A 12,929-nucleotide genomic window follows, 5' to 3' on the forward strand; every position below is an offset into this window, starting at 1 on the left:
TGTACATAAAGAGTGGTTAACTATGGTAGGTCCAGGTCTCCCTCGTTGTCCCTATGGACCACTGCTGGCTCTACGCCGCAGCACCCATGTTCACGCCCCACTTGCCACACCAGAAATAAAGACCTGATCCAAAATGTTGTTCACACATTTAGCTGTTGACAACTGATCAGACCAGATATAACCACAGAAACCTGCATCATACACTCTTCAAGGAAAAATACACCCTAAAGCACTTTACCACTGTTTGAAAACAGCTATTGATGATGTACTTTAATTTCTAGCTCCATTTTTTTGTTTAGTGGTGTATTTTTCTTATTCCCATGTATAACTGGTGAAAAATAGATGACATGCCTTCACTTCAAGATATTTTCAGTGCAGCTGCGATATAGTATAGTATAGTATACTATAGTATAGTATAGTAGAAACATTTTCTCAAAACATCAATGGTAAACGACAGGTTTTACAGTTATGTGTTCATTATTATAAATTAGAGGTTTTATTGTATTTTTCATTTTGTTTGGTCCTGCAAAAAAACAACATGTACTCTATTGTGAAAATTGTGTTTTTGCCTTTAGAATTCACAGCAGCTGCCTTTTGAAACAGAAATAATAATACAGTAACAGCTGTTGAAAACAAAAACTAATAGATTGGACTTTGTGTAGTCTAGTATAGTTATAGCTAGCCTATTCATGGTATTCCCATGATGTCACTAGTATTTCCTACCAATATGTCGCTTTACAATACACACAGCTCATTGGTTGATTGTGACAATTTTATATTTAATCCCCTACCAGCTTTACCTTTTCATTAAGCAACTTGCCATCGTGACATCGGTGACATATAGTGACATCGGTTCGCTGCATCACTAGAATAAACCGTTCTGCAATTCAGCCACTAGACATTTTGTGTTTTGAGTAAGTTGCTTTTTCTCAACTGGAAAACCTCTCACTCTGCTATCGTTGTTGCCATCACTCTCTCCACCTACACCTAAAACCCAACAAAATGCTCAGGCACATTCTCTGGGGGTTGTCGAAAGGCATTCTGGGAAATGTAGGAAATCACTAACAGAAGTAGAAGTAGACGAGGCAGATTGAGAGAAAGTGGGTACACTAAAAGAGTAAATTTCAACACTTCATTACAAAATAACTTCTGGAATTAACAGTGTAAGAGTATCTGAGGGTGGAATTTTCCGAACTCAAAAACACACACGGATGTGTTGAAAATAACACATCCGTTTAAGAGTTCTGCCATGCACCACTGCATTCAGTTGGCAATGGAGACATTTTGAAGTTTTACATTTCTGTCCGTATATTACTCTCCAACATTACGAAAATTAGACACTCTGGCTCAAGATAGGTAATAATCAACAGTGAGTTTTACTTTCATGCTAGCCATAGTACCATTTTAGAGGGAGTAATCTCCTGTGTGTTTTCAAATGTTAAGCAGTGAACATCAGGTAAGATTTTTTTGGATATATTGCCTCCAAATTCAATGACCTCTCCTTGTCACCATCAGATTTTTTACTGCAGTGTTTGTTTACATGAAGGATTGAGATATTGGACAACATGGAGGAGGAAGGGATGGAGTTGGAGGGATCAGCCTCCAACGCAGCTCTTTCTAACACCAGCCACCATGGCCCCGATGAGGCTAACGTCACCAACACAACCTACTTCCCCTACTATCAACACTCTCTGCATGTGGCTGCCAGCTACATCCTAGCCTACCTCTTCATCTTTCTGCTGTGTATGGTGGGGAACATCCTGGTGTGTCTAATCGTGCTGGGAAACCGCCGCATGCGCACGGTCACCAACCTCTTCATCCTCAACCTGGCCGTCAGTGACCTGCTGGTGGGCATCTTCTGCATCCCCACAACGCTGGTGGACAACCTCATCACAGGTAACGACTCGCCAGTGTGTTGAGTGTCACCTGCAGGGAAGTCAGAGTTGTTTAAGGTACAAAGGGGGGCCTAGATCTTAGAGAGTCAGTACTGTAATGTTAAGGTCGCAGATTTGATCTTATCGGCTGCCACGTGTCCCTGAGAAAGACACTGCACCCCTACCTGTCCACTAATTGTTAATTGTTTTGGATGAGAGTGTCAACAGAATGGCTAAAATATGAATTTTAATGTTTTCAAGATTTCAGGTATTTTGGACATGCAGATCAATCAATCAATCAATCAATCAATCAGACTTTAGTTGTATAGCACTTTTCATACAAACAAATGTGTTCAAGTGCTTCACAGATGAGAACTTGGTAGGACACAGTAAAACTAAGGAAACACCAGAGACAACATTAAAACAAATAAAACAAGATAATAACAAGATACAGGTAAAAACATTAAAAAATAACTAAATAAAAAATAAAAATAAATAAAAACCTAGCTAGACTAAAAAGGTAGGTCTTGAGTTTGCTTTTAAAAATGTCAACACCCTCAGCAGCCCTCAGGTCTTCTGGGATGCTGTTCCAGAGGCGAGGAACAGGGTTTTTGTTTTGACTTTTGGAGTGATTAAAAGGCCACTGCCGGAAGACCTGAGGGTTCTGGTTGGTTCGTAGGCTAAGAGAAGGTCTGATAAATAGCTGGGTGCAAGGCCATTAAGAGCTTTACAAACCAGTAAAAGGACCTTAAAATCAATTCTGAAACAACAGGCAGCCAATGCAGAGACTTGAAACAAGTTTCTCTAAAATTTTACTTAAAAATGGAAGATTGGATGCTGGTCTATAACTGTTGAGAGCTTAAGTGTCTAAATTACTTTTCTTCAGAAGGGGTTTAACTATAGAGGTTTTAAGAGCGGTGGGGAAAACATCCATCTGAAGAGAGTAGTTCACAATATTAAGTAATTCCTCATCCATAGAACTAAAAACTGATTAAAAAAGGATGTAGGAATTGGATCTAAAGAGCAGGTTGACAGTTTCAGTTAGGATACAACTTTAGCCAGCATCTCAGCATCAACCAGGACAAATGCCTCCTCATATAAAATCAATGGCTGTGGGGTATTAAAATTTACAGTGTTGTCTTGGCATAAACCTGATCTAATGGTGTCTATTTTATCTCTGAAGTGGGCTGCAAACTCTTCACATTTTGATGTGGAGGATAAATCTCTAGGCATAGTAAAAACAGGGTTAGTTAAACGATCAATAATGGAAAAGAGCACTTTTGGATTTTTGCGGTTGTCGGTTATCAGTTTAGAAAAATGTGATTGTCTTGAATGCTTAATTTCCTTATTATAAATAATCAGCTGCTCACAGAGAATTTGATTGTAGACAAGTAACTTAGTTTTTCTCCACCTCCTTTCAGCTACTCGACAGTTTCTCTTTAATTGTTTAATTTCCTAATTTTTCCAGGGAGGTTTCTGGTTGATGGGTATCTTTTTTAGTTTAAGGGGGGCCACTGTATCCAGGCCAGTCCTTAGATTATTGTTAAAACTATCAACATAAAATCACAAAGAGGAGGGTAAAAAGTTTGCAGGAGTGTCACATAAGTGTTCAATAAAATTTGCAGCCACTTCAGCGGTAAGATAGCGTTTCTTCACAGTGAGCTCAGGAATATCTCGCTGTACATAGCTATTGACAGTAAAAAAGACACATAAGTGATCAGAGATGCCTACATCAACAGTTGAGGAAATATTGGCAGTGAGACCATAATGTTATTACAAGGTCTAGGGTATGGCCTTTGCTATGGGTTGGTTCAATAACATGCTGGGTGAAGTTCATACAGTTCAGCAGGTTTAAAAAATTCCATTGCTAGAGAGTTTGATTGATTGTCCACATGTAAATTAAAATCACCTAAAATAATAATTCTGTCATAGTGTGGATAATTGACAGTATTTCTGAGAAATCAGTGATAAAAGACAAGCATTGTTTGGGTGGCCTATAAATTGTCATACACAGTGTAGGGGGCAGACTGTTAAAAAAGATAGAATGATATTCAAAAGATGTGTATTGCTCAAATGTAATGTCTTTAAAACCAAGCATGTCTGAGAAGATGGCTGCTGTACCCCCACCTCTCTTACCTCTTCTAAAAGAGTGTGAAAAACTAAAATTAGGTGGTGAGGCTTCAATAAGGGCAGCTGATCCATCAGTATTGAGCCATGTTTCAGTTAAAAACATACAGTCAATGTTGTTGTCCGAAATCAGATCGTTTATGAGGAATGTTTTATTAGAGAGAGATCAGACATTCAAAGGAGCCATATTCAAGGTTCTAGGTGAGGTCATCTTTAGGGGCTGATTATCAAGGGGGGGTGTGTGTAATGATATAGGCCTAAGGGTATTAAAATTGACGGCATCAGTTATTCTTTCCTTGCGACTAGGCCTACTAGTGATTCTGAATGGAATTGAATATAAAATCAAATTAAAACTCGGTGGGTCATTAGGCTCAGACACACTAGACCAACAGGGGGAGCTCTTTGTGCTGAGAGGGGCTAAAGTAAGACCATCCAGGTTATTTGAGGTGGATAGTTAGTCTTTTGAGGACTGACTGATCTCAGGGTTTGTTCTAGACTGCTCGGTTCATCTGGAATTTGGTCACAGGGTCAAATTTAACCCCTGTGAATTGAATCATGTGTCAGAAATGTCACAATAATAATAATGCATCACCATGATGAATAAATTGATTCTTCGAGGTGGAAAATTATGACAGCCCTAAAACTGGCCATAATTGTGCAGGAAAAAAAAAAGTCTGGAGGCAGGGCTTTACCTTCTTGATCATGTCATTTTTCACTTATTGCATGGATTTAGTTCAAATTTGGACTAATTGGGGACTAGAAATAAATCACTACATTACCTTGTCAGTTTTGGATGTCTTCTTATAGTTCTTACCATGATGGCAAGAATATATCACTCTGTTTTTCACTGATAGAGGGACGTGTTTGGAATAATCTTCCACCTGCCATAAACGTCGGGGGTGTCACCTTCTCGTTTTTCTTTTTGTCGTCAGACCCAATTAGGAAATGAGCAACAAAGAGAAAACTATTAAAATGCATTTAAAGTGTATGAACAATGACACAATTGGGGACTGTATTAACCTGAGCAGCTGCAAAATGTTTGTGTCCAGATGGCAAAGATTATGACATCAATACGCATAATAAATTTGCTTATACTGAAGGGCATCTGGCATACTGAAGGGCAAGAATATTCCATAGTGGACGGGCATCACAGAGGACAGAGGGGTTTTTGGGGCAGTATGTAGATGAATAAGTTGTCATAGGATGGAGCGCAGGAACCTATGATGACGACTTATAGTCTACTCCTGTGAGGTTTGGGCCCAGGTAACGAGAATACTGCACACTCGCTTTTAAGTTGGCCTACTCAGTTTCTATGCTTTCTTAGCTATATACAATAATATTGTGAGTGCCCTAATTACTGATTTCAAATGTGGTATGCAGTAGACAGTGACAAAATACTGGCCACATTATAAGTTACTCTCACATGGTATTTCAATAGGCAATATACTGTGCAAAGATGTTAGTGTCTCTGACCACAAATGCATAATGTTCACATCTGTGATCCAAAATAGTCTATCCAATAATAAGCCAAACCCTGTATGCTCTCGCATTTTTAATACTTCTTCTGCGGCCAAATTCACAGATGCTCTCCTGTCTCTCCTCTTCCTCAGTTGACATTGGCTCAAGTCAAGATGTTGATACAGTCCTTAATAATTTTAATAATAATACTTGCACCCAGACCTTGGACCAAATTGCACCATTTAAGCAGAGAAAACGCTCTAAAGTTTCCCTGCCGTGGATAACTGACAGCATACGTGCCCTAAAAAGGGACTGTCGTAGGGCAGAGTGGAAGTGGAAAGCTTCTAAACTAACAGTGCACCTTGACATTTTAAGAGACTCTATGAGAAATTTTAATTCAGAGGTTAAAAATGCCAGAGCACGGTATTTTTCGGACCTTATCGAAAAGAACCGACACAACTCCAGGACTTTGTTCAATGTAATTAACTGTGCCACAGAGGCTCTTCCAAGTGTCAATATGGACTCCTCCCCTGAGAAATGTGAATAATTTTTAACCTTCATTGTCAACAAAGTCTCTAGCATCAGAATGAACATTCTCCCTCCTGCTCAGGACAAAACAATCTCTTTTAAATCTACTGTCCTGGTAAAAATTGCTCCGTCTGCTGCTCAGCCCGTGCGTCCTCGGCCGCCTCTTCCCGGAGAAACCCCAGCAGCGCTCCCTCTCCTCTTCACCTCTTGGCTGCCGGGGGACCCGAGGAAGCCGTGGAGGTCACACATGGGAGCGGGCAGCAGCATCTGATGGCCCCGGTTGCTCACCAGGGGGACTGGGATCGGGGCTGGATGGGGAGCGCACAGCGGCTGACTCCGGCTGCTGGTCCTCCACACATGACTCTGTTAAAGGAGGGAGCGTCGGCGTCCCGCCGGTGGCCTCATGCATGAGGGAGAACCGGGGCCAGGCCGCAGCCATTTGCTCCCCATCCTCAGTCCCAGTGCCCGGCACTGGTGACTTGAGGTCCTATTAGAAAGAGACGCGCATGGTAAAAGAGTCGCAGGCTATGACCTAATGAACGGATTTCATTCAGGCCTATTAGATCATGGAATGTCATTCATATTAATGATAAATCGTATAAAATAACTCCATATAAGATTCATGTTACTTGCCCCCCACTCACCCTCTCTATGCGCAGGAGGATCAGCTGGTGTGTCTCCTCTGTCCCTGTAATCACATTCAAGCCTTAAGCTCATTTACTGATGCCCATTTGGGAAAAGTTTGACATCCTACAACTACAACAGCTCTGTCAGTATATGAACATGTAACATATACCCTTCATTAACAAATGTTCGGCTAACATTTAAACCCTATGCTATTTCTGTTTGAAGAATATATAACAAGTCGGGGCTACTTACTACACCTGTGGATTTTTTTCTGCCAATGTCGGTACGTTTTCTAATGGTATGGAGGTGGGCTTATATTTGCATGTGCCAATGGTTAATTGACTTCATTCATTATTTCCGCATTGAGGATACACCTGAGTATCCTCCGACCATGCCTTAAAAAGGAATTAAAGGCCTGTCCCATATAGACGCCTGTCCCAAATATTGGCCGGTTGAGTTCAGTGTTTGAAGCAAATAAAAGCCCGGGCTATTAATTGAAGTTTTATGGTATATAACAAGTCAATGCTACTTACACTTGTGGATTCAGCAAGGAGACGAGGCCGCGAGGAGGGAGGAGAGGATGCATTTTGGCCAAATGGAATGCACCCCTAGCCTACTCCATTGCCTCCTAAGCTGCCGCCTTTCTTGGATAATTCTATCAATCTCCTGTTGTCGCCTAGACTTAACTGGTTCTGAAACTACTTTCTTCCTTTTCTCATCAATACCAAACCTTGCTATCCTGTAATCATAAATAATATTTCCCAGTTTTTCTAGCTTCTTCTCTGCTGTTCCGCTAAGTTTATCAAGAATACCTATCAAATCTGTGTTCTTACACAATAGCCAAAAGTGCAACAAATTATCCCATTACCACATAATATATGTGCCAGGAAGCCGGTGCACCCAGAGGAAACCCACACAAACACGGGGAGAACATGCAAACTCCACACAGAAAGGACCGGGGCGGAGATTCAATTTATGCAAGTGTAGACAGAGTTTTTCTTTTTTTTTACCTTCTTGCTGTGAGGTGACAGTACTAACCACTGAACTGCCGTGCCGCCCACTGTGTCCCATTCAATCAATCTGCCAGGGACCTTTTGCTGCATTAAAGTCAACAGTAGACCCATGTAGGCCTAAATAAAAGAAATGTGTAGTATGAGCCAAGGACAACTGTGCACTAATAAACAAATGCATGCCTCGAGAATACGAAAGTTTTAAAAAATAACTGACACTGTACCATGGACATAGCCTTCAGTAAATGTACCCTATTAATTTGTATAATTTAGGACTACACAAAGCCACTGGCTCAGTGTTTTAACTGGTAGATCTCTGCAAACAAAGACTAGAACATTCTATAATGGATAAACAACAGTAAAGCAAAATTTACCTAGTCCCATACATTACTGTTTAAACAACTTGGTGTTTCTCCTGTTGAGTTAAGTAAGTTGTGGTTTCCACTCAGTTACTTGCCATGTCATCCTCATGTCATCCTCCAGAAAAATGAAAATAAGATCAATATTATTTTTACAGACCCTATATCATCAATCCAATAGAATTAATCTTAATTGTCCTACAAATGAAGACATCGAATGAAGACATCACTGATCATGGAGCTTCAATGTAATTTATTCAGTGTTGGTTAAAAATGATGTGAATCAAATTGAATGACCACTGGTTTGTTACCTGTCTAGGTTAACGTTAGCTAGTTTACATAAAAAAGCAAGCTGTGAAGCTTAAAAAAGCGTAATAGTGTAGCTTTAATATTATTCAAACTGACGGCCTGACAAGTTTCGTTGCCTTCCTTGTCTCTGCCATACTCTGTTTGTGCAGGAAGAAAGATGTCAGTTACCATTTAACAACTTGGTTCAGACCGGCACTAACGCTTTTAAATTGAGGTCCATCCTGTCTGGAAATCAGAGCCTGTCCTTTCCTCCTTTTCTGTATTGACAAACTAAAAGCAAAAAGTAAAAATGCACATCTCTGTTTTCCTTATCTTGCACTTGCACTTTGCACAATTGCACTTGACTGAGTAAAACTATTGAAACTAAGGTACACGCATTCTAAAGGCAGGTCGGTGACACTTTACAATAAGGGTCACTAAGTTAAGGGTTAGTTAATGCTTAATAAGGTAACTGTTAATTCTTAGTGACCCTTATTGACATGTATGATGCTCCAGAGCAGGGATGAGACTACAGCAGGTGAGTTCACTGATTAACACCTCCAACCAGAGAGGAGGAACTAATCAGTGAAATAACCCGCTGTAGTCTTTGGTTGGAATGGAAATCAGCAGACGCTCGATCCTCCCAGTTTCCTGTCCCTGCTCTAGAGGAACAGGCTCTTTTCTCCTCTCAACACTGCCTGATGCTCCACTGATGATCTTGAATTGTCTTATCAGGCTGGCCCTTCACCAACACTGTGTGCAAGATGAGCGGCTTTGTGCAGGGCATGTCTGTGTCTGCCTCAGTCTTCACCCTGGTGGCTATTGCTGTTGAAAGGTTAGTATATGTTATGGTTTGCTACCTGTGTATCTGTTTATAATATAAATGTATATACTGCCTTCAAAAATAGGTATACATTTTTATATATATTATTAATTTCCAGATATACTTCACAGATGACTAAATGACTGATGATTTTTATTAGTATTAAAAATTGTATATCTACTTTTGAAACACCCGGTATATGTTTTCTTTTGCTCTTTTGTTTTGTTTAGGATTGGTGTTCATCTCTAGCCATAGGGGCTAATTAGTGGCTATGCTCTTTTTTTCCTTATCCAATACAGGTTTCGCTGTATAGTGTACCCTCTACAACCCAAACTGACTCTACTTGTTGCCAAGGCAGCCATAGTATTAATCTGGGTGTTAGCAGTGGTCATAATGTGTCCTGCTGCGGTGGCACTGACTGTGGAGAGGGTCCCGTACCATTACATGGTCTACAATGACGACCTGAACCTCACGTACCCTCTCTACACCTGCTACGAAGACTTTGCCAACCCACAGATGAGAAAGGTCTACACGGCGGTGCTGTTTGCCCACATCTACCTGGTGCCACTCACGGTCATCACGCTGATGTATGGATGCATTGGGGTGAAACTCTATACCTCTGTGGTGTCCAACAGAGAGCCACAATTGGCCAACGCCACGGGCCAGGCCCCGGCTAGGAGGGCCGGCCGGCCTATGATATCGCAGAAAAAGATCAAGGTGATAAAGATGCTGATTCTGGTGGCCTTGCTTTTCATGCTGTCCTGGCTGCCGCTCTGGACCCTCATGATGATGACGGACTATGCGGGCTTGGACGGGGACCAGCTGGACCTTCTGACCAGCTACATCTTCCCCTTCGCCCACTGGCTGGCTTTCTCCAACTCCAGCATCAACCCCATTATCTACGGCTACTACAACGAGAACTTCAAGAGGGGCTTCCAGGCGGTGTGCAAGTCCAGGCCCTTCTACTGTCTAGTGAGGTGTCAGCTTTGGTGGAGGAAGGCCAGAGAGGGCCAGAAAGGAAGGTCCACGCAAAGGCCCGGCGGAGGCAGTGGCCTCAGAGATGCCACTAGCAACCCCAACCATCTCGTGTTGAGAGTGAAAAATCGAATCCATAACGACAACAACCTGACCGACACGGTTCGTCTGGAGCTGGAGTTGAAAAGGAGTTCGAGGGTGAGGTGTGTGGTGGTCCACTCAGAGGGAAGCAGCTCAGAGCAGGGTTTAGAAATGGCGGCTGTGAAAAAGAAAGGGATCACTGGTGAAGAGGCAGAGAGGATTAGTTCATTGGCAGCTTCAGTGTGTCAGGCATGGGATAATTAATTTTTACACTGCTACCCAAAAATGTACCAAAGAGAGGTTTTACTGTGCTGGCCTGTAGTCACAAGAAAGAGACAAACTGATCAGGAATTGTATGAATGCAGTTTGGTCACCACTGAGAACAGAAAGTGGAATACCACACAATATAAGCTTTCAGATGTGTTATTCTAATGTACTAGGAAAGTCCACTCTATCACAGCTGGAAAGAGTACAAAAATATCTTACTCAAGTAGAAGTACTGTAACATGCTGAAATTTGACTTGAGTATAAGTAAAATTACTGGTTTAAAAATCGACTTAAGTAAAAAGTAACTCATTAAAAATGTAGCCAGATTGTTACAGTGCTACCGAGAAGAAAAGCACAAAACAAAACCATCCAAAAATGACAAAGTGCATAAAAAAAGAAAATCATGAATCACAGCACTCAAACATCACATACTCAGACAGTGTTGTCAGAGGTGTATATTTAAAAGGATCAAGGCCATGGTGACATTCACTGACTTTCCCTTACCTTGTTTCCCTTTAGTGGATGTGATCTAAAATCCAGCCACATATAAAACCTCATTAAAAAAAAGAAAATTCATTAAAGTCATCATGTGTCAAGTCATACAATAATTGATTGATCATCGTAATTGGTACATGTGATGTAAAGTATCTATGAATAGATCTCTCCACATAATTGTTGAAGTGACTAATTCTAGGTGTTGTGATTATCTCAATTCGATGGGATAATGGTTTGGATTGAACAGAAGCAATGCACAAAAATCTTGCTGCCTTCACACAGTATTCCTTCATACAAAGCTGCTTGAAGTCCAGCAAGTGATTTGTGTGCAGTACGTGCCCAAAACTGTGGGTCAGAGGAATAAGACTGCATGTGATAATGGGTAGGCTATGGGCATAAAAGCACAAGCATTTCACATTTCAAGTGAGCAGTGAGTCTTGTTTTTATCTTAGACATACTGGATCTTTCAACTGAAATGTACTTCATTTCAGCACAATAGTACAATGATTATATTTACTAATTTTTTGGCAAAATGTCAATATAGTTTCAATGATCGGTTCTAGGTTTCTTGTTTTTTATGGAGGGCAGCTGAGGGAGGGTTCAGGCCACCCTTGCAATAAACAGCTTACAGTGGGTTCTGTTCGTGTCACCACGATTCGCACACCTGTCTGAGACCATCACACTGGCCAGCTCCAACCCTTTCAAGGAGTAAGCCTACTAACCACTAACCACCTTTCCTTTTTCCTTTTCCTCCCCTTAGAATTCTTTATAGGGATCAAAAGCAGCAAAAGATTGTGTTGGGGTTAATACATTGTTTACCTAAAATGCGGATGCCTGTGTTTGATGTGTTTTGTTTATTGTAGTTAGAAAAGTAGAAACTCTGCCCAGACGTTGCCTCACTGTCTGCCCAGACACCAGAGCGCTCTGTGAACTTGTGAACTCTATGAACTGTATGGACTGTTCCCATTCTCTCCCATCCTCAGGAATATATGGACTGCGTAACCCTCAGGATTACCCCACCTATATGAACTGTCCGGCCCTTGAGTTGCTCTAAAGACTGCGGCCAGCACCCCACTCTTCAGACCAAAGGGGGGATGTTGGGCCAGGCCATGAGGTTGAACAAAAGAAAACTAGTTAAGACAATAGAGTCAATATCTGCGGCCTAACAAGAAAATCAGAGGCCTGAAGTCTAGCCCACCCGCTGGGCTGGGACCTTAAAGGAAAAACAGCGCCAAAATTCCAACAGGCCCTGAAGTTCACACTTAGGTGTGACTACGTTGCTAACAAGGTGGTATTTGAAAACGTTCGAACTGTTCTTTTGTTTAGCCGAGGTGCAGTCTTCAACTCGCTCGATGAGCCCAGACTGTTTAGTGTTAACTGTAACACTATTGGATCCAGAAGGATTAGACTAGCTGTTTGTGTATCCGGCAGTCTAACTCCTCACACGCACTGTATGAGTAACTGTGGACTGGAAGAGGATACAGCTGAGGACACTCCTTCCCTCCTAACGTAAGGATACGTTTCTTCAATCAAGTCGACTCCTGGCTGACATCCTTCGCTGCCTACGAGGAAAGCCAGCTGACCGCTGCTCCGTGCAAAGAGAGATAGTGGTTCCGCCGACCTCTCCTGGGAGGACCCCACCAGATCAATAAGACGGACTGAAGCACACATCAATCACTCGAGAGTGATTTCCCAAGTAAGAGGCTTTGGTTCCGGGCAGAGACTAGAGTAGGTGTGTTAAAATAAGCTTGACTGATAAGAAGCTATAATTGTGCTTATTGGGAAGCGCATCGGACCGCCAGTCCATATTATGCTGTGTGAAAGCCCCTTTGTTCAGACTGCGTGGTCATGGCCGCCATTTTGAACTCTCGCGAGACGTCCCATCCACGTGGTCACGTCCGCCATCTTGCTCTCATCTCTCTCTCTTTCTCGCGCGAGACGTTCCACTCACGTGGTCACGTCCGCCGTTGTCACGACCGGCGGACATGACAACGGCGTTAGTCCCACCCGTGGCGCT

General features: G+C 41.9%; 1 protein-coding gene across 1 annotated transcript; it reads left to right on the forward strand.

The window, feature by feature from the left end:
• The first annotated feature begins 1,553 nt into the window (after positions 1 to 1,553).
• On the forward strand, positions 1,554 to 10,414 carry npffr1l2 (neuropeptide FF receptor 1 like 2). Its single transcript, XM_071536895.1, has 3 exons — positions 1,554 to 1,896; positions 9,007 to 9,106; positions 9,394 to 10,414. The coding sequence occupies exons 1-3, from the start codon at positions 1,566 to 1,568 to the stop codon at positions 10,412 to 10,414; spliced, it is 1,452 nt and encodes a 483-aa protein (XP_071392996.1). The 5' UTR covers positions 1,554 to 1,565.
• The last annotated feature ends 2,515 nt before the right edge of the window (positions 10,415 to 12,929 follow it).

The sequence above is a fragment of the Centroberyx affinis genome, unplaced genomic scaffold, assembly GCF_046629955.1.
Source record: "Centroberyx affinis isolate AG114_WGS23_722 - 3 ecotype Tasmania unplaced genomic scaffold, CSIRO-AGI_Caff_v1 ptg002955l_1, whole genome shotgun sequence".
NCBI classification, from domain to species: Eukaryota; Metazoa; Chordata; class Actinopteri; order Beryciformes; family Berycidae; genus Centroberyx; species Centroberyx affinis.